This window comes from Drosophila serrata, unplaced genomic scaffold (assembly GCF_035046125.1).
Source record: "Drosophila serrata isolate PLE 108 unplaced genomic scaffold, ASM3504612v1 contig_382, whole genome shotgun sequence".
Lineage (NCBI taxonomy): Eukaryota > Metazoa > Arthropoda > Insecta > Diptera > Drosophilidae > Drosophila > Drosophila serrata.
In genome coordinates, this window is record NW_028257280.1 from 2991697 (window position 1) to 3017644 (window position 25948).

General features: G+C 44.5%; 6 protein-coding genes and 1 long non-coding RNA gene across 17 annotated transcripts; 3 read left to right on the top strand and 4 right to left on the bottom strand.

Moving 5' to 3' along the window:
* Nucleotides 1-320: 320 nt before the first annotated feature.
* Past1 (putative achaete scute target 1) lies at nt 321-8364 on the bottom strand. Its single transcript, XM_020955813.2, has 4 exons — nt 8187-8364; nt 6532-7748; nt 1360-1533; nt 321-1296 (listed from the first exon to the last, which is right to left on the bottom strand). Exons 1-4 carry the CDS (start codon nt 8210-8212, stop codon nt 1091-1093), a joined length of 1623 nt encoding a protein of 540 aa, XP_020811472.1. The 5' UTR covers nt 8213-8364; the 3' UTR covers nt 321-1090.
* NijC (Ninjurin C) lies at nt 8243-10698 on the bottom strand. 8 transcript variants are annotated; one of them, XM_020955821.2, is made up of 4 exons: nt 9885-9929; nt 9620-9828; nt 9383-9559; nt 8243-8581 (listed from the first exon to the last, which is right to left on the bottom strand). In XM_020955821.2, exons 2-4 carry the CDS (start codon nt 9638-9640, stop codon nt 8378-8380), a joined length of 402 nt encoding a protein of 133 aa, XP_020811480.2. In that variant the 5' UTR covers nt 9641-9828; nt 9885-9929; the 3' UTR covers nt 8243-8377. The 8 variants fall into 8 exon arrangements, with proteins under 8 accessions (XP_020811480.2, XP_020811476.2, XP_086696509.1 ...); XM_086840383.1 differs by lacking the exon at nt 8243-8581 and adding an exon at nt 8602-8899 and having other exon boundaries at nt 9885-10633; XM_020955819.2 differs by lacking the exon at nt 8243-8581 and adding an exon at nt 8602-9166 and having other exon boundaries at nt 9885-10138.
* Nucleotides 10699-12553: 1855 nt separating this feature from the next.
* Nucleotides 12554-15061, bottom strand: Arp1 (Actin-related protein 1). Its single transcript, XM_020956085.2, has 6 exons — nt 14905-15061; nt 14090-14154; nt 13856-14030; nt 13642-13793; nt 13036-13582; nt 12554-12971 (listed from the first exon to the last, which is right to left on the bottom strand). The coding sequence occupies exons 1-6, from the start codon at nt 14950-14952 to the stop codon at nt 12828-12830; spliced, it is 1131 nt and encodes a 376-aa protein (XP_020811744.1). The 5' UTR covers nt 14953-15061; the 3' UTR covers nt 12554-12827.
* On the top strand, nt 14076-14737 carry LOC110186804 (uncharacterized). Its single transcript, XM_020956086.2, has one exon. The coding sequence runs from the start codon at nt 14238-14240 to the stop codon at nt 14667-14669; it is 432 nt and encodes a 143-aa protein (XP_020811745.2). The 5' UTR covers nt 14076-14237; the 3' UTR covers nt 14670-14737.
* Nucleotides 15062-15283: 222 nt separating the features above from the next.
* Nucleotides 15284-25780, top strand: kar (monocarboxylate transporter 10-like protein kar). 4 transcript variants are annotated; one of them, XM_086840386.1, is made up of 6 exons: nt 15284-16806; nt 18816-19205; nt 23481-23845; nt 23908-24676; nt 24748-24849; nt 25395-25780. In XM_086840386.1, the coding sequence occupies exons 2-6, from the start codon at nt 18851-18853 to the stop codon at nt 25430-25432; spliced, it is 1629 nt and encodes a 542-aa protein (XP_086696512.1). In that variant the 5' UTR covers nt 15284-16806; nt 18816-18850; the 3' UTR covers nt 25433-25780. The 4 variants fall into 4 exon arrangements, with proteins under 4 accessions (XP_086696512.1, XP_086696510.1, XP_020811646.2 ...); XM_020955987.2 differs by having other exon boundaries at nt 15710-17667; XM_086840384.1 differs by lacking the exon at nt 25395-25780 and having other exon boundaries at nt 24748-25310.
* Su(fu) (suppressor of fused domain protein) lies at nt 15322-16803 on the top strand. The gene has a single exon (XM_020955838.2). The coding sequence runs from the start codon at nt 15322-15324 to the stop codon at nt 16741-16743; it is 1422 nt and encodes a 473-aa protein (XP_020811497.2). The 3' UTR covers nt 16744-16803.
* LOC147642559 (uncharacterized) lies at nt 19534-20428 on the bottom strand. The gene is made up of 2 exons (XR_015273363.1): nt 20037-20428; nt 19534-19966 (listed from the first exon to the last, which is right to left on the bottom strand). It is a non-coding gene; the product is annotated as an uncharacterized LOC147642559 (long non-coding RNA).
* Nucleotides 25781-25948: the final 168 nt, after the last annotated feature.

Consider the following 25948-nt stretch of genomic DNA (forward strand, 5'->3'; position numbering starts at 1 on the left):
ATTCTAAAAAAGGTATTTAAAATAATTAAAGGTTTAAGTGTCGGCAAGGTGTTCTTGAAATTGAAAATATAAAATGCTGCACTTGTGTTCTTACAAAGAACGATCTATGCGGGTTTTAAAAGACAGTCTTGGCTCAATGCTAAACGTTTTTATAACAAATTTTCAAAAATATATTTCTTTAAGTTAAAGAAAATGTAAAATACATACAAATATTAGAGCGATAAGAATACCACTTTTCAGAAAAATATTTTCAAAATGAAAATATCTACAGAGAAATCTGTTCCATGATTACAACTTTTAAAAACCCAACAACAAGCACATTCAAAATTGTTCATTTTATTGTTTATACAATTTATAAATCAGTTTCAATTTCACAATTAATAATATTCAAAATTCACTAAATAATTACAAAATAGTCGAAGCACAGGCCATAATTTGCACTAAGAAAATGTAAATTGCACAAAGTTTTCATCAGTTTCTCCTTAGGGTCTTGGTGGTGTGTGGGCATCTTTCGAACAATTAAATAGGATTGCAAAATAAATACAGGAAACACATGCTTTCGCATGCCCACGCTCTACAGTTTGTAAACTTCAATATTCCTTATATACTACTGCGTATCAAAAGTGGTTCTTTTTGCAAATTAGTGACCCTTCTCGATGTGCAGCATCGACATTTAACCTAGATATTGTATACAGTTTAACTTCATGCTTTTTCATTGGCATTGAACAATTATTTCATTACACATTCCTTAAGTCAACAACGACACACAGACACTACTCTTGGCTTAGTCTGGTTCCACTTTACACTTCTCCCTCCGCTTTACTCGCTTCACAATCGATTATCCAAAAATATACTATTTTTTTTTTTTTGTAAATTCTAAGAATTTATGATTGATATCTCATGCGTTTCAATGCGTGTTTTTTTAATACCCAGTTTAGCGCGTTCATAACGAGTATATTACATAAAAATGGCAGTCGCCTGCACAGTGATTGAATATATAAAACAAATCGAAACAAAGTGCATCCTTGGTCTCTATGTGATCTTTTGTGTACGTGTGGCTGTGGATCGGGTGCATATATATTACAGGGCACTAATCGTAGCGCTTAGACGGTGGCACCAAGTGCTCCGGCAGCACGGTGGGCAGCTCGCAGCCTTCCAGCTTGACGTTGATTAAGTGCAAGGCCAGCGCGAACTCATCAGAGTCCAGGAAGCCATCGCCGTCGACATCGGACAGTTTCCAGATCTTGCTGAGCACCGAGTTGGGCAGTTTCGATTTGATGAGCTCCTGCTTGGCAGCTGTAAGTGGATTTATTGATTAGCTTTCCTACTCTCGCAGATATTATTCAAGAAGGCACTTACTTGCACCGGATATCTTGCCATCAACGGGTCCCAGCCCATTGAATATGCCGTCTGTGCGTGGTTTGTCCTTGTTGCAGATCCAGTCGTGCTCTCCACAGCCGGCATCGATACCCTCACCCTTCATGTAGCCGAAGGGCGAGACGTGGTCGTCGATGACTCCCTCGAAGGCACCACCTAATGCAGAAGAAACGAAGGAAAAAGGATGAGTTTGGATAAATAATATTGATACTTAAATATAAATGAGATATTTAATGATTGTATGTATCAAAGATTACGATATTTTCAATATGCTATTGGAATTTTCCCCTCCATATATGTACACCCATCCCTTATTTGCATTAATTAAGCATGTAATCTAAGTCGATCGGTGCGTCGCCGTGCACAAACATTCAATTTGAGGCAATTAAAACCTTCAGATCGTTTAGGCTCCGCAATTGACGTTGCCGCCGTATCGTGACTAGGCCTGCTGACCGACTTAAGCACGTACTTTGCCGGCTACGACTACGTCTACCTACTTTAACAGGCAATTGTGGTGCATTCTGGGAGCAATTGAGATGGGCGGCTGACCGGGCGGTGCAGGTTGCCAAGTGCGTTTTAAATTCACTTTTTATTTTTTGTTGAAGTTGCCACTCTCAACTGTTTGTTGCTCAATTTGTTTGCGGCCTCTTGCTGTCGCAACGGGCAATTGAAAAGGCTGTTGCTGGTGGGGTGGCAAGACTTGGAGACAATAAATTATACAAAAAAATCGAAATGTACTTTACAAAAATTAAGATATTCTTATTCTTGGCTTGGAATATTTTGCATTTGTAGTTTTTAAAACTATTAATGTGCCACTGATATAAAGGATATACTTCAGTGGTGCTTACGTCCAAGTCCGTCCCTGTTCCCGAATCCGGCTCAGGGTCAGTTGCTGGCCTAGTTTCTACCTCTGGCTCAGTGTCAACCTCCTGCTCTGTAGCCAACTCTGGCTCAGTTTCTGTCTCAGCTACTGTTTCTGGACCAGGATCGGGTTCCGTGTCATTCTCGACATTGCCCACCCGACTAGTACAACTGCTGAACAATCGGAGTTGCTGCTGGCGCAGGTTCTGCAGCCAGCGATCGAAGCGCTCGGCAAACTGCTCCCGCTGAGAGCTGGGGGTCAGCGGATCGGGCTCCGCGGCCACATCGAAGTCATCGTCTGAATCCTCTTCGGGTATGCAAGAAGAGAAGAGAGAGAGAGAAAGAAGGTTTTGACAGAGAAGGAGCACTGTTACAGTGGAGCATCTGGACAGTGCGGGAGTGCCAATCGGACGTAGAAAACCAACTCAAATTCAGATTCAAAAGCAAATTAGTGTGCCAATGGCGAAAAACGATAAGAACCAAGTACCAAACAGAAAGAGCGGCGAACAGAACAACTTATTTCTGCAAGATCGTGTTAGCTGTGTGTATAAACTATTTAGCGACAGATTGCTAAACATGTGATGTTGTCGGTGTCGGTGTCGGTGTGATTGGTGAAGGAAGTGACTCAAAATATGGAAGCACAAAACCTGACCAAGTGCGATCGAGGGCACGGTCCAGATCAGGCTGATAAATTGTAGCAAACTACAAAGTGACGAGTTCATTAGCATTACCACAAGTATGACCTCAAAGTAAATTTATATTTTGTATAAAAGTAAAATAGTAATAGGAAAATTGTAATTCATTAATAAATTGGGTGGAACATGAAAATAAATTCCTTTAGGAATGCATTTCTCAGCCTTAAGGAGAGGGTACTGTTGACAAGGATTGCAGAAAATAAAGATATATTCATATTAAATAGATATCTAGATTCTGTTTTAATATTTTAAGGCTATGGAAAACCTTGCAATAAATTCGATATTTAGGGAGGATTTTTTGATATTTTTTCTCTCTATACACATTTCTACTTCAAATCTGTATAGGGCATCTACTAAACTTATCTCTCGCGTTTAACCAAGTCAATTACTCAAGACAAAACAACGGAAATGCACTGAAATAAAGTCGAAACTGTGCAGCTATCGCTACATAAATGAAATCAGAGATACAGATACACACAGAGTGACAGAAACACAGAGAGACAGAGCGACTAATTTAGGGGACCGAGAGTTCTTGACTTTGATTTCGAGCAGTTTGATCGCGATTCGCTTTATCAAGGCATTCCTTCTCCTCCGTTTCGGGGGTATGTCTTCGCCTCTGGTGTAATAATAAACGAAAAGTTCATTCACTTGCAGCGAATGCGAGCGACTGGGTTTTTTTTTTAGAGGCTATCGAATTTTCCACACTACAGCATAATGAACACACATTCGACACTTGAATGTGGCGGATGACACACTCTGTGAAATAATGATCGTATGACATCAGTGTCGATCACTTTCGGCATCATCCATTGGATTTTGCATAGATTTGCGAATACTTTGCGGTTTGATTTCTTTCACACAAGGTCATGTGAAATGCGCTAATAGTTAAATTAAAAACGCCACTCAAGTGGCCCACTGAAAAGATCAGCCACGACGGGGCCTCCGACAACAATGCTAAATAATGTAAAAAACAGAATGAAATGGAATAAATTCCGAACATATATCATCGTAAATGCTTTCTTCCTGCACTTAGCGCTAGCCAGTTCATCTAAAATTCCTATTCCCCTCCGGGAATCCGTGCGCGGATTAGGCGGAGGATGAGCCACTTAGTGGTGCCACACGCCCAAAGTCAGCATCGGAGAGCTGCAAATTGATACGCGGCCTCAGGTTGCCAGCGCCATCAAGAGTATCTGACGACAACCGGTTCAGCTCTGGGTTGAGGTGGGATCGGCTGGCTGGGATCTGGGGATTGTTTGAACAGCTTTGCCTCATGACAAATGCACGGAACGATCTTCTCTGTGCACCGAAGAGCTTTCCTTCTCTCTCTCTTAAAGGCCGTAAATATTGGGATTCAAAGTTTTATTATTTACTTTTGCCATTTTAAATTACTTTGCCTATTAAGAGATAATTATTTTCATTCTCCTTGTCTGGCCGTTTGTGTACACTAATAATCCTATCACACGCCGTTCGACTTTACTTTTGTTGAGCCCCCATCCATATAGGGAATGAAGAATAGTGTGTATACGAGAATTTACTTGATAATAATATATGAATAATGGGGTGTTTAGCTAGGCAGCTTTTTCTACAAAAAAAAATAGTATAGGAAAGGCAGAAAATATCTATATTGAAATTTAATGCAAAAGTATATCCATTTTTTAAATAAAAAAGGATATTTTTCGATATTTACAAATAGCTTTTCCTCTCGATATATGTTGAACAGAAAATGATAAATTTCCACAAAGCTTTTATCTTAAATGACATATATCTTGTTATATTTAAGGGTTTTTTTCTAAGCTCATACTAATTGCAACTAAAAATAGGGTTAAATTTGAAGAATATAAAACTAATGGTAAACTATATTATATACATAAATTATTACCTTATAACTTTATCTCAAAAAAACCCCAATGTCACCGATGCCTAGTTCAAGTATATAACTTTTACTAGCCACAGTGGCATAGTTATTATTTAATTATGCTATTTACTTGGCAGATAAACTAAATTAGAGCACTGCTAATCATTGCAGACCAGACGGGGACAAAGCAGAGTGCGTTTGTCGACAATTTTCGACTCAGAAGCTATTTGATAAGACGCCTTTTGATGATACCATGCTGACTTGGCCTTACATTGATTTTTATCTAACAGTCTCTGAACGGTGAGCAACATCATTGCCTGGCAACGCGATAAGGGTCGGGGCAAACAAAGACACTTGGCACTGGAACTGGCACCACTAAGCAATTCATGGGAGAACGCGAACAGGTGCATGCGGGAAAAGCTCCACGGAAAGTGTAATTAGGCCTTGAACTCGGGGGCCACGCACAAAGTTCACAGGTCGCAGAAAACTGGAATTGCCCTTCAATTATAGTTTCAATGTTCACATTTATATTGACTACAATGAGATTGTCTGGCGGAGGCGCCTAGTCTCTGATTAACTATATATAGGCTACCCCCTGCTCTCCCCCTGCCTCGCCCATCACACTTGATGATTGTTTTGCTGGGCGTTTTGGCTCGGCTTCGAGTGCGTGGCATTCGTCACGGTTGCCTGGATGCGTCTGCTCCGGAGAGCCAGCCAGATCCGATTCAGCCACTGGGCGCTCGAGTGTGAAATATTTATCATGCCCAACTGTACGCCTAGTTTTATTTTCTTTTAGCTTTTTCCTGATGACTCATGCTAGTCCAACATAAAGGCAAAGTCGCCGGCTATCGATATTTTCCATTGCTTACATCATGGGCACGAATAAACGAACGAAGGAATCTTATCTGCCCCGAGGGGAGAGAACAGTCAAGTTAGCTTACTTCTTGCCATGACGAAAGCAATTCGATAATAATTGACATACAAATACTAGAATTTCCGAAAAGCCACGCCCAGCGCCTACTTTCAAGTACAAAGTAGCAGGTTATCACAAAGCATTTGTGTATGATACGACCATACGTGGTTTCGTGCGATATTAGCTTCCACCTCGATGTTTAAATTGGCACAGAAAGTGCGTGTGTGTTGTGTTAGCTAAACACCGAACTGACACTGACTTTTTTTTTGCAGGCGTTATCAGCCTTTTGGCGCTTATCACTTTGTTTATATAGCTCAAATATGCTTCGCATATAATATATAGGGTTATATATAGTCGTTGCTAGCGGGATTGCATAATTCGACTGGGACAGAAACAGGAAGCTGTGGCCAGGGAAAGGTGCCGCCATGAAAGCCACTTCAGATGTCCATTTGGGCGCGCTCCTAGCGGCTTTCATTGCGGCTGCAACTGTGGCTGTAATTGTATCCATTAGATACATTTGGCTGTGGCCTAGCTCTCCAACCGAATCTAGCTCTCTTACTCGACTCTTCGCCGCGGGCAAAACTTGTTTTTCTTGGCAAAAAAACTAGGTTAACTGGGGAATTTTTCGCGCTGCGCATGCGCAATATTTTAGCGCGATGGGAAAGCGAAAACGAAACGCTCGCGGAAAACCAAGATTTCTCGGTTGGATTTACAGTGATTCCACCCGTCATGAGTCGGCGGATGTCGGTTCTATCATGCGGGAAACTAGCTGGTGCGGCGTGACACATTGCGAATCAGTGATGCTGAGGCAGGCAGGGCACTCTACTCACCCTTCACTACAGGCTCCGAAACGAGTGTCATCTCCTCCTGAGGGATCATCTCCATGAGGCGCGCTATGTCCTTGGCCAGCATATTGTCAACAATGTCCAGCAGGTGGGGCTTGAGGGAGTGGAACTTGGTAAAGTCCTGGTGCTGCAGCACCTCCTGCATCTTCTTGATATCGGGGAAATCGCCGGGCGAGATGGAGTGCTCACGCTGAATGCGATCGTACACTTGTCCCAGGTTCTTAATAAGATCCTTCTTTTTGCTGTCCTTGCCAAACACCGAGGGCATATCCTTGCGCAGCTCGGCAATGATGAAGGCGTGAACCTTGGCCAGGCGCGCCCTCTTGATCAGATCGTTCAGCTTACGCAGGGCAGCGTTGCGTGGTAGGGACTGCAGGTCACGGAACAGATCCTGCTCCTCGTCCTCGAAAAGCCGGCGGTTGGCATCGAAGCGCAGTGGCTGGTCCCAGAACGAGCCGATATACACGCGCGCCACTTCGGGCGTCTGCAGTACCTTGCCCAGCGACCACATCAACGCCCCGTAGACCCGCATCAACTGCTGGTGGTCAATCATGTCCGCCTTGTTCAGAATGATGCGAATCTTGTCGTCGTGGCCCTTGAGCGCCTCGATCGAGCGCCGGAACTCGTCCGAAATGTCCAGTTTGTGGGCGTCGAACAGCAGAATGATCCGATCCACACGCTCCGCGAACCATTCCAGCACTCCGGTGAAGTCGTAGCCCCTGTCAATGCGCTGCTTCTCGCCAGATAGAATACCAGGCGTATCCACAATTGAGATGGCGTTCAGTACTGGCGAGGCCACGCTGCTGCACTGGAAGCGATTGAGGAAGGCGTTTCCATACTTGGACAGCGGCCGGAACTGCTTCTTGGGGTCCACCACCAGGGCGTTGCCAGGAATCACGCCCTCCTTCTCATCGTACATCACGGCTATGAAGCGATCCGTTGTCGGCTCCGGGCCGATCCGAATGCCCGGGAAATCTCGCTCCAGCAGGTATCGGATGAAGGTAGTCTTTCCGGTGGAGTACTGGCCCACCAACAAAATCATGGGCTTGGCATCGAAGTCGGGATCCTCAAGCTTGGGGGAGTGAAAGTCATGGAACTGATAGTGCTCCTCCAGTGGCAGCAGCTTGCTCCGATAGATCTTCTTCAGCTCGCCAATGACATTCTCCACCACCTCTTGGGTGTTCTTCTCGCGCTTGAGGAAGCTGAACATGACGAAAGACCAGCACAATTAGCACAAACCGGAATACGGGGAATTTCGAGGGGTCGCGCTGCCGGAGTGCTGAGTGCTGAGTGCGGAGTGTACGGCTCTTGTTGTGTTGGCGCGGAGTACGGTGAATACACGGCAGTTACGGCGACTGTGTGCTACGGACGGGTGTGTACACTCGAATCGGGGCGCTGCGCTGGGACGTGTGGCAAATGATTCACGCGCGTATACGTATTATTTTTGGAATATGAACTTTTTTCCTCTGGACCGATATCGGACCAAGGCTACAATCGACTATGGCTATCGTTATCGCTATCGGTGGTAGCAGCGCTGCTTTGGCTGTTGATATCGGCTATCGGTTAATGTTTCGAAGCTTTCGCAGACGGTCACACTGGCGCTGGGGGCGCGCTCTTTTCGAATCTGAGTTCAAGCTTACCTGTCGCCAGCATCCCGGCGAGCCATTGCAGCTGGTTCTATGGAATATACGCAAAATTTTTGAAAAAGGTTTTTATCTGGTAAGTTTAGGAGCAGTAACAAAACTTGAATATCAAGATAGACAGGTGTGAATAATGGTTCAGTCAAAACATCTATAATAATCAGAGGCTACGCCGATCTCTGAACTTAGACCTAGGGCTTTATGAGCTCCACATCGTCATCGTTGCTGTGAGGAATGGCTGGATCAAGGCCGAAATTCATCTTCATAATGTCGCAGAAGACGGAGAGGAATATAAAGGCGTCCACAAAATGGTTGATGGTGAAGCCAAATCTTCTGTCCTTGGGATTATGCATGCTGATCAGGGACTGAATGACCAGTAGTATTCCAGCAGCCACCTGAGAAAAAATGCCATGTCTTTAGATCTCTAATAAGTTTTATTTATTCTCCTTTACATCTTAAGTGTACAAAATAGCTTTAAATCAGTATGGTTTTGGTATAAATCGTTGGTGTTACGGTGTCTTTGCATGCTGTTCGAGGAGCCTGAGCGGCTGCGAGGAGTACTCTATGCCGAAACCGGATATGATAACGTTCACCACGGATATAATGAAAACCACGACCAAAATAACATCGTTCAGTATGATCGCCGCCGTCTGATCCTGCTGCCTGTTTATGTTGAGACTGCCGATGGCCACAAACAGAATGCCCACTAGGAGCTGTCGGAATATGGGATATATGGATATGTAAGTTAGATGGTGGTAAGCCACTACTTAAGCCCCTTAGTTCACATCGTTCAGCAGCTCGCCCTGCGGCGGCGGCAAACGACTGTCAAATGCTGAGATAAACAGATTTATCATCGTTGTGAAAAAGGCGAAGCCCGTTCGGACATGGTTTATGATATTTGCCGATTGGTGAAACTCTGGCTGGTGCAGCCGGCAGTCCCGCAGCAGGCTCAGGGACAGGCTCAGCACGCCTGACAGGACCTACACAGAGAAAAACACAACAATGTCAGTTTCGTAATGTCATTTCCATTAAGAACTCTTTGAAATGTTCGCTATTTACTATATGAAATTTAAATATATCAAATTTTACCTAAAATTAATTATTATGATACCAACTTTATTACATTTTTCTCTATGTAGGACACTGGGAATTATCATACGTCTAAATAAATTATAATATATAAAAAATAAGCTCACCTGCATGACTATAGATAGGCTGATCAGTATAAGCATGAGCTTGTAGAACTGATGCTGCTCCCCCACTTGGAGGATGTACTTTAGCTGAGAGGCATTGGCGGTCAGCAGGGCAATGTCTAGCATGCCCTGTGCAATTGTCTTCTTCGTGGCATATCTATTCGCGTCCATAGCTTTCATCTGAAATAATTTAATTTAATGTGAAAGCTTTTGTTAAATCTGATTGTGTATGAACTATACATTATTGAGGAAAGAAGGCATGGTAGCGGTGCAAAAGACAGATTCAAAGTGAGTGAAGTTGGGAGTCTGATACTAAAGTTCCGTGTTATCTTGGCCATTTCTATGTCAGTTCTCCGGCTGATAAGAAAACAGAACTTTAGCACTTCAATTAATGAAACACAAGGCGGACATTGGGAGCAAGGATGTTTTCAAAGAAGAGGTTCAAAGATCTATGAAATAAAATTGAAAAATATGGGTTAAAAAAGAACAACATATTATTTCCTACCTGCCAAGCTTGCTTTACGGCTTTCTGGAAGAAAATCAAGGTGTTGACTATACTACAGTTATTAATAAGGATGATTACTATTACGAAACTAACGTATACAGTCATCTAATTGTCAACAATATTATAAAATCGATATAAGAACAAACAACTGGTGGGAATTAAAAAGCTTATTCGCACTCATCGGAGTTAAGGTGTATAAGGCAAACGGGTCCGGGCGGGCACATATCACTTTTAAACTGCACGAACATTCCAAACAAAGACAACAGCAACGAGAATTGCAGGAACTGGCAATTACGGATGGGGATGGAAATGGAGATGTGGGTAGAAATGGGGATATGTCGGGGGTATGGCTCATTCGCACGAATAAATAAATAATTCATGACCAGATATACGACGAAGATCAAGGTCAGTGCGAGAGTTTGCTGAATATGACAAACTATAAGATAGAATTATTTTGGACTCACCTCGGTTTCATTAACTCGATCCCCACCACCTGCCGCCACCTGAGCCATTATGAATGAATGTAAGCTATATATTATTTCACGATTTGAGTTTGGTTTTCGGTCACACACCGCTGCTTTTTGGAAACAATTCGCAAGCCGTAGCAAAAGCACTCAAAAATGTTCGAATCGAGTGGTTTTGGTTTTCATTGTCTCCAAAACAATTGTTGATACTTCTCCTGACAGCGATGTTGTCGTGGAGACGGTGTTGTCGACACAACCAAACGATTAAACAACTGGCAGCGGACTGAAATGATTCCCAACCAAGAGAGCACGGCCTGCAAACGAGACGGGTTTGCGGCTCTCTTGGCCAGAAAGAGCGTTTTCGAGGGTGTCATGACTAATGACAGGAGCTTTGATGTAGCTGAAATTTAGATTTATTGATTTATTTTGGGTTAACTGCTATCGAGAGATCTGTGGGGAGAGTTTGATTCAATTCTTTAAGGGATGGTATTCTTTAAGATATTGAATTTGAGCTTAAACGAGAAATTGAGCTAACTTCGAGAAGTCGCAGTTAGCCATAGGATCAATCAATCAATGTACAATCGATCATAACTAAGCCAAAACCGCATTAATTTCAATTCTGCGAGCTTTTCTGTGCTAGTTTTTATAGAGCTAATCAATCTGTATATTTAATTTCAAAGTTTAAAAAAGTAAACTTTTTGTGAATTTTTGACCATTTTAACGATGTAACCCCTTCTAAAATTTTCAAAAAATCAAGAATATTTATGATTTATGGGGTCAGAAATGACTGCCTCTGAATAAAATTATAATACCATTCTTTATCCCAAAATTAAGCTATATTTTATATGCAAATATGTTCTACAAATCAAATTTTAAAATCTCATAATTAAGCCAAAAGAGCAATAATTTTAATTCGGAAACCACTCCTATGTTAGTTTTTAGTAGTTTAACAAATCTACATACTCAATTTTAAATTATGAAAAAATAGGATTTTTATCAAATTTTGTCAATTTTAACGATGTAACCCCTTATAAAATTTTCAAAATTTTGAAAAAATTAAATGTTTGTCAAACATAGCTAGATCGACTCTGCTTTGTATGCTGGTCAATAATATATGTGATTTATGGGGTCGGAAATGACTCCTTCACATAGTTATAGGCTTCGGACTGTAATTATAATACCATTCTTTGAACCAATATTTATCTATATTATCAAATTAAAAAATCGCAAACCTAAGCCAAAAGAGCATTGATTTTAATTTGGAAATCACTCTTATGTTAGTTTTTAGTAGTTTAATAAATCTGCATACTCAATTTTAAATTTAAAAAAAAATAGGACTTTTATCTATTATTGACAATTTTAACGATATAACCCCTTATACATTTTTTTTAATAAAATTATGAAAAAATGAGCTTTTTGTTGGACATGGCTTAAAAGATTTGCCTGTTGATGCTGATCAAGAATATATATGATTTCTAGGGTCGGAAATGACTCCTTCACATTGTTCTAGGCCTCTGACTAAATAACTTAATACGTTTTAACAGCCAAAACTTCGGTGCTTCAAAAAATAAAATGAATATCTAAAAAACTTTTAAATCAAGTAGGCCTTGTTATATATTCTTTAGCATAAAACGTTCAATTATTTAAATTCTTAAAATTTTGTTGTAGACATGTTTTCCATTAACAAAAATATGCTATTTCCCATACCCGACGCGAAATATTGGGACATTTCCAACAAATTAGAGGAGGAACCTCAAATAGTTCGAAACGTCATTCCCGAAACTGTACCCTTGTCCGTTTTAGATGTGGAGAATTTGGATTGTCAGAGATGCATGAACCACTATCGTGATCACTACGGCAAGCTTCACTTTCCCAAATACTTTCGTCTGCAAAGATGGAAATGCGAAAACGAACAGGATTGCCGCCCGACTCTAATGGCACAGTCTGTCGCCGAGAATATGGATCGTCACCCCATAGCGTGTTCTACTATTAATGACTGCGACATGATCTTGGGCAGAGGCTTTCCCATGGCACCGACGACCTCTGAATCCAGCGACACCAGTTCTTCGCAATGGATACTCGTACAGTGTGGTGTACCTATTTATGTAATGGATTTAATGGCCATTGGGATATATGCTGCGCTTAATATCATATGTACATACATATTTTAATTAAAGTTATTTATATTCCAAAGATACCCTGCAGTTTCTTAGTCTTCAATTCATTTTAATTTATTTTACGATCAGCTTCAAATAAGCATCCAGGTTGATTTATTAACTTTAGTACTTTATTTTCTAGGCTGTTGGGAAAGCAGTTTCAATAAAAAGCATTTTAAATACTTTGCGCCCATATTTGATGCATAAAACATATACACACAGTTGTATCGGATTTCTCGGGGTACTTGATGTTAGCTGACACAAGGGTTTGATATAAATTTTAATAAGCCTTTCCACATACGGCGTTTAAGCTAGTAAACACACTAAAAAGTCTTTCTGTGCACGGCCCGCAGTCCCTCCTCTTCGTACTCCCGCTTGGAGACCCACATCTTCTTGAAGGTGTCCAGCGAGGCGAGAATGGAACCGCCCATCCAAGTGGAATAGAGTCGTTCCTGAGGTGCAGCAATCTGTGAATGCAAAAAATGAGTAACCCACTACTCACATTACCTAAGTAAGTTAGATATATCTCACCCTGATCTTGAGATCCTTGGCCGAGTGCTTCCTGAGCTCAGAGAGCAGGCGATCACCGAATCCCTTGAACAAAGTGGAACCGCCCGAGAGCACAATGTTCTGATAGAGCATTTTTCTGAGATCCATATCCGACTTTTCGATGGAGTACATCAGAACGTCGTGTATGCCCTCGCACTCCTCGCCCAGTAGATCAGGCCGGAAGAGGACTTCAGGCGCCCGGAAGCGGGCTGGTCCCACCTCAAAGGTCTTGCCGTCGGGCAGCTTATAGGCGAACTTTTCCGTCTCCACGGTCTCCTCCTTCTGCGGGTTGGTGGCCAGGTAGCACACCTTCTCCTTGATGGAGCGCACAATCTCAAATTCGGCAGTCGACCGGAAGTTGAAGCCCTCCCGGCGGATGAGTGTCTTCAGGTATCGCGTCACATCGCGCCCGGCGATGTCCACGCGCATAATACTGTGAGGCATGGCGAATCCCTCGTAAATGGGAACCGCATGCGTCACACCGTCGCCGGAGTCGAGGACCACGCCGGTGACGCGACCGGTGGCATATCTACAGAGTTACAATCGGTTAAGGAGAGTTTTATACCGACAGTTCCTGGAAATACTTACAGGCTAAGCACCGCCTGCATGGAGACAAATAGCGCAGGTGCGTTGATGCCTTCGAAGAAGAACTCGGCTGCCTTCTCGCGATTGCGGCGCGGATTAAGCGGGGCTTCGGTCAGCAGAACAGGATGGTCCTCCGTGAAGGTGGCCAGTTGTTCCTGATTAAAAAAGAGTTACATTGCTAGGAAGCGTTACTACTGCCATATAAAAACCTATTTACTTTGCTGTAAATGTAGCTCCATATCCGCTCCATGTCATTCCAGTCGGTGACAATGCCGTGCTCCATAGGATACCGGATGCTGAGAAGACCACGGTGCTCTTCTGCCTTTGGACCAACGAATATGTCGCCCTCCAGGGCGCCAGCCATCACCCGAACATGCTTGGGCCGGCCAATGCTGTAGGAAGTAAGTCAATAAATCTAACAAACAGAGGGATTGTTGTCTAGGGTACTTACTAATTGGGAAACCTGCATTTTGGAATGTGCTCGCCAGCAAAGCCGGCTTTGATCACACCGGAGCCCTGTAAAGATTCACAAGTTGACATAACTTTAGTGAATTTACAAAAATTGGTTGTGTGTAAACGAGAAAATCTAAATTATACGCATGGAAGTCTTCAGTGTGCCGGAGGTTGACATGGTGATGGTGTCCAAAAACTCACAGAACGAGCGGAATGAGATCTTGAAGTTTGTGCCCCGGATTGGACTTAACAACATCAACTACGGCGAAATGTACAAGGTTGACTCATTCTACATGGACTGCCAGAACTACAGGGACCAGTACCGCGACCCCTACAACAAGCTATTGCGCCCCAAGAGGTTCAGCACTCACAACGGCAAGTGCGGCATTAAGCTGGACCCACAACTGGAGGTTTTAAAGAAGCGCACTCCCTCGCATGTGGACCCCATACCGGTGGTATATCCGATGGAGTACAGCCGCAAATTAGAGTTTGCTAGGGGCTTTCAGTTGACGGGGCGCCATGCCAGGGGCAGTGCCTTTGGATTCCCAGCGCCATGTGTCCGTGTGCTGGGGCGTTAACTAAAGCTATCATCCAATCTCTGGATCTAAATTGCCAGTTTGAAAAATAAACCAAGTTTGGCATCTGGCGAAGTTGTTGTTTCCTCTATTAGTCATGTTGGCCAACCGAAGACGGCTTAAAAGCTTGCTGACAAAGGGACGGGCACCAGGTGATGTCACTGTCCTCTGGAAAAACGCCTGAAACTGGCCGGCTCCTGCTGATATACGGTGTTTGGGGGTCCCTTCTTGCACTTACGTTATCTATGACGACGGGCTGGTTAACGACGACATCATAAGGCTCCATTTTGTGCGTTTTTAAAAATTTGCAAATTTTCTATTTAATAGTTCGTAAGTGTGACCGTTGGTGTGCCGTTAAAAAAATACCTCTGCAAATACCAAAATGTAAAAAATCGTTATCGTTGGTTCTCTATTCTTGATATCGGTTTTGCAGAAAAATATGGGAAAACAGATTTATACCCATCCAATTTTTAAAAATTAAGTCAATTTAATTGAACATAGTTTACAAAGTACAAATATGTTCATATTTTTTTTATAAAATTAGATGATAGTACTGGCTGTTGGTATTTTTACAAAGCGATAGTTTTAAGACTATCGACTGCGACCAACCACTTATCGATAGGCCATCAATGTTTTGACGAATCCACTGGATGCAATGGCAGAAGCGAACTTGGACAAAAAACCGGAAGTGAAGCCTCCTCCGGGACTAAAGGCCATCATCGACCACCTGTCGCAGGTGTACCCCGAGCAGCGGAACCCCCTGCAGGTAACCACGCTGCTCAAGTATTGGCTGGGCGGCCAGGATCCGCTGGACTACATCAGCATGTACAACTACCCCGGAGACCCGGAGAGGAACATACCACCGCACTGGCACTACATCAGCTTCGGACTGAGCGACCTGCACGGCGATGAGCGGGTTCACCTGCGTGAGGAGGAGAGCACACGTTCGGGAATGGGATTTGAGCTCACCTTCCGCCTGGCCAAGTCTGAGGCGGAGCTGAGACAGCAGATCGAGAGCCCGGAGAAGCCGCAGCGTCCGCCAACCTGGCCGGCCAACCTTCTGCAGGCCATTGGACGATACTGTTTCCAGACAGGCAACGGACTGTGCTTCGGGGACAATATTCCGTGGCGAAAGAGCCTGGATGGCAGCGAAAACTCGAAGTTGCAGAGCCTGCTGGTGGCCCAGGACCCGCAGCTGGGCTGCATTGAGACCCCGTTCGGCACCGTGGACTTTTGCCAGATTGTCGGCGTGTTTGAGAACGAGCTGGAGCAGGCCTCTCGCTGGAATGGTCGCGGCGTTCTCAACTTCCTGCGCCAGGACGTGCAGACGGGCGGCGACTGGCTGGTCACCAACATGGAACGCACGATGAGCGTGTTCGAGCTGTTTCCCGAGACTCTGCTAAACCTGCAGGATGACCTGGAGAAGCAGGGCTCCGACCTGGCCGGCGTCAACGCCGACTTTACCTTCCGCGAGCTGAAGTCCACCAAAGCAGTGAAGCAGGAGATAGACTTTCAGTCGTTGAGTGAGAAGTGTGCCAACGAGGAGAACAATCGGCCTCTGACGGAGACGATGCTGAAGCGCGAAGAACCAAGCTTCCCGGTCTCGATGTCAATGAGCAGCAACTCTCTACACAAATCCTGTCCGCTGGACCACCAGCCGCAGGCACCCAACTGCATCTCCCTGGACGGCATCGAGATAACGCTGGCGCCCACCGTGGCCAAGTACCTGCTGCTGGCCATAAAAGATCGTATTCGGCACGGGCGCCACTTCACATTCAAGGCGCAACACCTGGCGCTAACTTTGTTGGCTGAAACTGTAACCGGATCGGCGGTGAGTGTTAGTGAGCCTTACGGCGTCCTTGGCTATTGGGTACAAGTCATGATCCCTGATGATTTGGTTCCACGACTGATGGAGGACTTCCGCAGCGCGGGTCTGGACGAGAACTGTGAGCCGAAGCAGCGACTCGTGCTAGAGTGGCCTGACAGGAACCTCAAGCTGATTGTGGATCATCCAGAGCCCGTGCTGCCACCCGCTCTGCCCATGTCCCTCGACGGTGCTCCTCCACTCAAGTTGTGAAGCCCTCCGATCGATTTAGCTAGTATTATTATAAATTAATCGAACTGAATCTTCCACTAACAAGTAAGTTTTACATTTTGTACAATTCATCTAACATCTTACACGTGGCCAGGGCTCTTGCTCCCGCGGGAGTCCACCCACTCGAAATATATACACACTCAAAGAACGCACTCGACGGGCCTTTGATCCGCTGTTTAACAGAGAGGAAGCGCCGGCGCCAGCGTCAGGAGCGAACAATTCGCCGGATGAGTCAGTTTGGGGTCAGAGCTTGTTGAGCGCTTTTGAAAAGCTTGCTCCTCTTTGGTGGCTGCGGCGGATATGTCCACTTGCCAGTCAGTCACCTATGCCACCAATTGAAGACACTGCGTAGTGTCGGCCTGCTTCAGTTTCTAATTCTGGGAATTGATCAATTAGAGGCGTTTTCAATTTGAACGCAAAATCCCGCCCTTGATCATGTGGTTTGTCTGCAACTAGAGCGAGAGCTGGAGCTGCAGCTGAAGCTGGAACTGGAGTAGCAACATCACCCCGGAGTGGCTGGTTATCTGCTCCCGTTAGCGCCTCGTTTGTTTTTATGCCCATCTTCGCGGTTGCCTAGGTGAATTTTTGTTTACCGCAGAGAACGCCGCCGGCGCTGCCGCTGCTCTGTTTCTCTGATTAGGTGCTTGAGGCACGGGAGCCAAGTGAGCGAACGAATTTTTTTCGCAAACAGCTCGTGGAAAATAATTCAGTTTTCTTCATTCCGCTGTCGACGACGCAAGCGCTCGGTTGTGTGCTCGCACGAAGCTCTCCTCCACCCGTTCGTTAGCCGCCGACCGTCACCCCTGTTCGCACTCCTCGATACCACGGTTCGCGCCGGAATCCCGGAGACTTTTAGTGGATCTAAGGCCTGCGCCTGCGGGACTGGACTGGAGTTCCGGCTTACAAGTACGTAGGGAAGCCTCCAGGAACAGCGACTGTTGCCGGTTGTTGCATAATGGCCAGACCATTGCCCGCTGACCTTCGATTTCGGCAGTGACCCCCCCGGGTGGGACTGGGTGGCAGTACGTCGTCATCGAGCGGGCACGTGGACGACGCCGTTGATAGTGCGAACTTCTGCGATAGCCGTCGCCAAGACAGAAAGCGGGAATGTTTCCCTCCCAACTCGTGTTACATTGAAATTTCGCCAATGCGGTTCGGTTTTGTTGTGTTTTTTGAGGGGAAAAAGAAACGTTTGCAGAACCAAGCAGACCGTAGGCGTAGAGCCAACCCGTAGCCGTACCCGTACGAGACAGAGGGCGGGGACACTCTGCAAGGGCGTGCATATATGTATCTCAGAAATGCGACGAATTTCAGTTATCGCTTGTAATGCAATCTGCATTCTGCGCAGCTCAAAAATGCATTACAATGTTGCTGACCAGATACTAAACTGAGAAATCTAAATCCAAGACTACTAGCTGTGTCTGATATGAGAGAAATTTATGTCGTTGCATATTAATTTGAGCCTCTGAGCAAACGAAACCTTAGATGGTTATACCAATCCATGCAATCCAATCAGTTTTATGCAATAATATTAATAATATCAAAAAGTTGAGTCCTACAAAAAGACACTATATCAGAATTTTATATTCTTAAAAGAAATTAAATTTTTAGATTGTAATAGATTTTAGAAAAGCAACAATTAAAGCCCTTAGAACATTTCAAACATTAATAATGTACATGTTTATAAAGCTTTATCTTGGTTAGAAACAAACTTCCCCAACAAGTCGCTATCAGCTAGATTCCCCACCCTTCACGAAGGGATTGCATTGCAATACGTGCCTTTGTCTCCCATTTAGTTGGATTTCTGGATTGGATTGCAGGCAATGTGTAAACTGCATACTCCCCTTAGTCGGGGGCGCAAACAGTGATAAACGTGCCCAAATATTTAGCTAGCCAATTCCGTCAGTCTGCGATAATTTCCCGAATTCCGGGATGGGGAAATGCAAATGATTCTCGCTCCTATCATTTCGGCAGGCAGTGGCGGCGAGTCAACAACAGTCCACATTTGGGTGCAATGTGGCTGACCGATTACTGATCCCAGTCCCACTTTCTAGGTAAATATATTTCCAGCCAGCACTCTTAGCCAATCATGGCGGAGAACGAGCCGCTGAACGAGACCCAGAAGCAGGTGAATGGTCGCATTCTGCCCGCCACCAATGGACATGCCACGTCGGCCACCAACGGTCAGGTGGTGCATGCCAACGGCAAGGGTGCGCCTGCTCCGGTGCAAAACGGCAACGGGACACATATCGAGGCGCCCTGTTGTCGGGACATACACGGCAAGGAGCCGCCGGACGGAGGAGCTCGGGCTTGGCTGGTGATGGTCAGTGCCTTCCTCTGCAACGGCATCATCTTCGGATTCATCAACACATACGGCGTACTCCATTCGCTGCTTAAGGACCGTCTCACAGCCATCGGGGATACCGAGGCCTCCAGCAAGGCGGGTGAGTATCTATCTTCCTATGTGACATCTTCCCAAGAAAGCAAGTGCTTTGAATCAGCGTCAGCAATTGGTCCCAATAATCCCTTTAGCCCGCGGCAAATTAATTCCACATTTATGGAAAGTTGCTGGCGTTGATTGTAATTATGCAGGGAGGAGACCAAATGAGATTAGATGGGAACTGGGCAGTTGTTGTTTTGCAGGCGACTATCTGTTTCAGCGGGAGCTTGCCTGCCAAGTACTCTAAATAGAATGAATTATACGTTATGGCCTGGGGGCCACCGACATTGATTTGAATCAAGTCGAAATGTTAAATAGAAACATAAATCAGATTCTGTTTAATTGCAGTTTTATTAGAGAATATTTTATTGCTATTTCTTAATCAACATGTATGTATTTATTTTTAAATCGGAGCAATATATAATCATATGCAAATAAGAAAAAAAATATTGCGAAGTATGGATTTATGTATACTTTCGTGTTAAATACCAATAATATAACATTTATTATATCCTTGACTTATACCATCCCCACTTGGGACCAACATAAACGGATTGATCTGTGAAATTGTTTCCATTTTCAATTGAATTCGTTTAGGACTCAAAACAAATATTGATTGTTGAAAGAGACACGCTAATAGCCAATGTTCTTTATAGTAAATTTGTATCGGAAGTTATTAATATTTAAATTTATTGTTTCGGATCTCCAACGGACATTCGACTGACAGTCAAGGCGATTTGCTGTTGCTCTCTCTCCGCTGGCTGGCTGTTCTGGGTTCAATAAAACATTGTAGGTAGTACGTAGTAGCTGTGACGATATAGGAATCCAAACGTACCGACGTCAAGTGAATTAAATTGCTAAAAGTTGATTGGATCACAAAGCATTATTCAACACCCCGGCGCGAGGGCGAAGAGCACGGTGGACGGCGATGTCAAGACTCCTCGGAGTTGCAACGAGTTGTGACAATTTGCTTCTCGATTTAAAAAAAAAGTATATATATTTTTCGGAAGCTCAAAGTCCTCCCAACCACAATCAACTGGCATTATGTAAAGGGCTCAGTGCATTTTGCCGAAGTTTGTCAAGGTTTGACCGGTGGCCTGCATTACGCATACGCAGCGTGGGCCCGTCTTCGCATTGAGGGCACGGCCGGCGGTGGCGACGCTTCCACGAAAGAATGAATGACTGACCGGCCAGAAGACAAAAGCCGCCAGCAAAAGTGCACCCGCCACTGACCCAGTTACTTGGTCGGCTGGCGTTGACGAGGAAGCCCTCCAAGTGTTGCCGGCTGACAGCGATCCTCCTACGAGCCAAACGTACAACCTGGGCTAGAGGTAGAGCTAGAGCTTCAGCCGGAGCTCAGCTAGTTCCGCAATATGATTAAAACCTGACGTAATCCGAACCTGAGCTCTGCGGAGAGGTGCTGTGCTTGCGCGGCGCTTGTGTCATATTTTCCCCTACTTTTATCGCCGGTGTCGATTCATCAATTAATTGTCAGCCTCTCCGTCAATTACACACGTCCATAAGCACATTACAGCGACTTAGTGGAGCTTATTGGATGGATGGGTGGCCCATCGGTTCATCCGTGCGGATCGTCGGAGGTCAAGATCAATAAACGTAGGCCTTTCGCGCCAACTCTCTTGCCATGCCAGGCCATGCAATTGCGTCCAGAATTGCGTCAGATATTGTCACTTCAATTGGGAAACAATTGCCAGCTATGAGTATGCGTCGTCCTATAAATATTGCGATCTATTTCGGCTGCTCCTCAGACGAACGCCAGACGCCATAGCGGTGCCATGTAAAGCCCCTTCCGTTCGCGGTTTCTTTTTTAGATTTTTGGCACCGCCTCGCATTGTGTGTGTGGCGTCGTCTGTGGGTATTATCTAATAGTTCTCTACGCAGCTCTCGGTGGGATTGCCATTGACTGCCTGAGAGAGAGAGTGTGATATGTGGCATTGACATTGACTGCCTAGCCGCTGGCCGAGATTGCGGGAGACGGTTTCTGCGCATGTGGGGGAGAGTTACGTGCCCGCTCGTGGCACCATTTAGGCGCAGTTAGCCATGGTCCAAAGATATCCATGCGGCGCTCGAAGTGGGTCAGTTTCTATTTTAAGATAATGTGCTGCATTTTCCCCTTAGTACGTGGACTTTGTGGGTTATATATATTGCCATATATTCTATGCGGAAATCGCATTTCTCTGGTCTTTGCTGGTGTTTCATTTCTTAGATTCTGTATCGCAGTTCTTAATATATTCTATCGATGCAATTCACGTTTTCTAATGGCTTAAGCGGTGAACAAGATGTATTTAGTCTTACATTTTCAAAGGTTTATATTTTAACATGTGGAACTGTAACATTTTTCTGATTTTAAGATTTAGTTCCACTTAAATGTATTTAAGTACATTTGTATGTACAAAGCTTGACGAAAGAAAAGGTATTCATCTTTCATAATAATGGCTATATTTTAATAGTTTGCAAGGCAGTGGCTTAGTTATGATTGATATCAAATTTTCTTCCCTGATGCCATTGCAATCTGCCTTCACAAAGATAGCTACCTCTATCTTTTTTCATACCTTTACAGGGTATTATAGCTTCATTCAGAAGTAGCAGTGAAGTAGTCATTTCCGACCCATAAATTATATACATATATATATATTCTTGATCAGCATAAACAGGCGAATCTTTCTAGCCATCTTTAAGGGAAACAAAATTTGTTCGATTTTGCAAAATGTTATAAGGGGTTACATCGTTAAAATTGTCAAAAAATTGATATAAATCCTAATTTTGGTAAATTTAAAATTGAGTATGCAGATTTATTAAACTTCTAAGAACTAACGTAGGAGAGGTTTCCTAATTATTTGATTTTTAGAACATATTTTCATATAAAATTTAAATAAATATTAGGTCACAGAATGGTATTATAATTATAGTCAGAAGCCTAGAATAATGTGAAGGAGTCATTTCCGACCACATAAATCCTATATATTCTTGATCAGCATCAACAGGCAAATATTTTAAGCCATGTCTGACAAAAATTTTATTTTTTCAAAATTTTGAAAATTTTATAAGGGGTTACACCGTTAAAATTGTGAAAAATTTGCACAAAATTGTATTTTTTAAGGTTGTAAATTGAGTATGCAGATTTTTTAACCTAACAAAAACTAGCACAGAAAAGCTTTCCGAATTGAAATTAATGGATTTTTGGCTATCCTATGGCTAAATGCCCATTTTTTGTAGGACTTTATTTCTAGTTCTATAAACACTTCCTTGATTTCTATTAGATATTTTACCAGAGAGTGTTCAATATTCACCAGTAGAATTTCACTTATCTCCAAGGGAAATCCGAGTAATGTGAAAGTGAAATCGCAAGAGGCCTGTATGTGTGCACAAAAATATCAATTGCTGGGGGTTAAAGGTCAAGGGAGGTTAGTAGCTCCCCGTCTATACATGAGCAAGTATAATGAATGGTATACGCAACGCTCTTAAAATTCAACTCGGACACTTTAGAACGCAGATTGTAGTAATAAATTCGAAATGACACGCGAGCTGAATCGAAAGCTTATCTCTAGTTCCGGCGTACAATTATATTTTTGATAACCACTGCGATTGAGGCCTCAAATCCGCATTGTTGTGGGTTGTAACGAGAAGTATCAATAGATCTTCTAAAGTGTTAAAAGTTAATCATTATTCGAACTAAAATCAATGATAAGAGATTAGCTTTTGGTGATAATTTTCTGTCTCTTTGGACTTTCATCTGTTACCTTTTTTGCGGTCCCAGACAATGGACCAAAGTGGACAGAGAAGCTGCAGCTGCACAGCTGGTGGAGGAGACCTTATCGTAGCATTAGATCGGCTTGGCAGGCGGGGAACAAAGAATTAACCTGATTCTGTCAATCGAGCTTCAAATCAAAGTGCCAAAGTGGAACAAGCGAAAGTGTTTACGCATCGCAAACAATTGGATTCAGGCTCCCCATTCCCCCAGCTGAGTTCAGTGGAAAATCTTTAAACTTTGGTCCTAGATCCCACTCCTCTTGCGCGAGTGTAGATCAGGTTTCCCGACTATTGCGGCATCCACGTGGAAGTCCCCAGTTAACACCTGGGCTCTTGGCTCACATCCAGACTTGGTTTCAATCGCTTCGCTTCACAATCAACCGCAAGTGCGTAAGATTCGATTTGTCAAAGGAAATTGGTCTTTGCAGTTGGTCAGCTTAGCTTACTTGGCTATTTGGGAATTTTATAGGGGATATACACTTATTTTATAACTTTCCCCCTCTCCATACAGCTCTCATTGGCTCCCTGGCCATTGGCACCACATTCCTCTTCTCCACAGTGGCCGGCTGCCTTACCGACAAGATCGGTCTGCGGCTGACCACATTCGCTGGCGGTGTCCTCTCGGCTGGAGGACTGCTGCTCTCCTCGTTCTTCACGGAAAACATCAGCGCCCTGTACTTCACCTATGGCATTATGTTCGGGATGGGCGCGGCTCTTGCCTACACGCCCACCCTGGCCATCCTGGGCCATTACTTTAAACGCTATCTGGGCAAGGTGAGTGGCTTTGTCACAGCCGGCTCCAGCGTTTTCACTGTGATACTGCCGCCCTGTCTGGACAAGCTCCTGGTGGGCTATGGCCTGGAGGCCACCTTAAGGGTGAGTAGAAGAAGCTTATTTCCCAAGGTAAATACGTTTAATATTCGTTTCTTTCTTAACAGATGATGAGCCTGGTGTCTGCATTCATCATCATTTGTTCCTTCGTGTACAAGCCGCTGCATCCGCCGCCGGAGCCACCGAAGAAGAAGCCCGGCAGGTCGCGCATCAATCTCTTCCTGCGCTCCATTGTTAATGTGGAGATCTGGAAGCGAAAGCGCTTTGTGATCTGGGCCCTGTGTGTGCCGCTTGCCCTGTTCGGCTACTTTGTGCCCTACGTCCACATGATGCAGTTCGTAAAGAAGAATTTCCCGGGTGAGGATGTCAATCTTCCGGTGATGTGCATAGGCATCACCTCCGGCATTGGGCGACTCATCTTCGGCGTCATTGCCGATATGCCGGGTGTGAATCGCATGTACCTGCAACAGCTTTCCCTAGTGTCCATCGGCCTGGTCACTCTGCTCTTGCCGCTGACCAACTCGTATGTGGTCTTGGTGTCCTTCACCCTGGTTATGGGTCTCTTCGATGGCTGCTTTATCTCACTGCTGGGTCCTATTGCCTATGAAATTTGTGGTCCCTCGGGAGCCACTCAGGCTATAGGGTTCCTGCTAGGTCTCAGCTCCATTCCATTGACCGTGGGACCTCCAGTGGCGGGAATGATTCTCGACAGAACCAATTCGTATACCGTCCCTTTTATACTTGCGGGTCTGCCACCGTTGCTGGGCTCCTCGCTTCTCTTTTTGGTGAAGTGCGTCAAGGAGGAGGAGAACGGCGTCAGTGCTCCACGAGCGGTGGTTCTGGCTAATGGAGACATCGAGATAGCCCGTAATGGGGGTACGTTTTCTTGGTTATTTATTTTATTTTTATAGGTATACATGGATAATATTTTCTCTTCCCCTGTGCAGGCACCAAATCGAGCGCTCCGCTGATAGGTGCCACTAGCAATGGAGCCAACGGAGCAGCCACTATCCAGGGATCAAACGGACATTTGGACAACAATGGAACTGGTTCGTACCCCGACTCACCTTGGCCTAGCCTTACACGCATCTCAGACTCTGCTGCCTGCGACCATCCTTCAAGTAGTAGTACCTCGCTTCATACTAACCCTGGCGCAATGCTGCCCAGCTGCTCGCACACCGCCCTGCTGGACCGGGGTTCCGGCCTCAGCTTGTCGTCCGTGCCCCTGACTGATGACCCCAAGCGGCGTCGCTATAACTATTCCATCTACTAACCCAGTGTCTTTGCTAGTTTCTTTGCTTTGCTTGACTTTTCTTACTGTAACCCCATCTTGGGTGTGGAACGAGTTTGTATTCGAATGTAGCATGACCAAAACTCACTTCCGACCCGCTCTAACCTTGCACCTGCACCCGCACCCCCATCCCATTGCTGTTAATTGCTTTGTAGTTCTTAAGCCTCATCATTGATCGGAACCTGCTGTAAATAAATGCCAGCCTATGTCGCATATCTATACCTCGCTGTATGCTTTGGAGTTCGCAGCTCGATCGAAACCAGAAACCATCTCCAACTGTATTCTCCTGTGCATCTTTTTTAGGGAAACTCGCCGTGACCGACGACGGATCGGCGTCCTAGAGAGTGACCCCTATAGAGAGTCGCCGCACTAACTCAAAATTCCACACAAACTTTTCGCAAAAGCAATTCAGAAAAAGTTCTGCCATTTTCCGCTGTAATCTCGCCGTCGTCGGAGTCCACAGCTTAGCCAGCGCAAAATCGAGGTGTTCATTCTATATGTTTAAACTTGAAAGTAAACCATATCTACCGCACATGTTGCCAAGCATATATGCCCATTCACCGGATCGCTGGAGATGCCGATGCCTCTCCTATTCTTCACACGTGCATAATACTACCTAGACTAAGGCGAATATTCTCTCAAAACCAAATAAGCGTAATATTTTAATTTTTAATAAATAATACAACAAATAATTTTTGTTTTCATTTGGTAATCCCCGTGAAAAGAATTACATTGCATTGTTAATGTATTGCACGTTATGATGGAAAAATGTTTGAAAATAATAATTGATCTAGGAATTATTTTCTATGGGGGTTATTGATCTATTTATTGCTACAATTATTGGATTCTGGCCACTT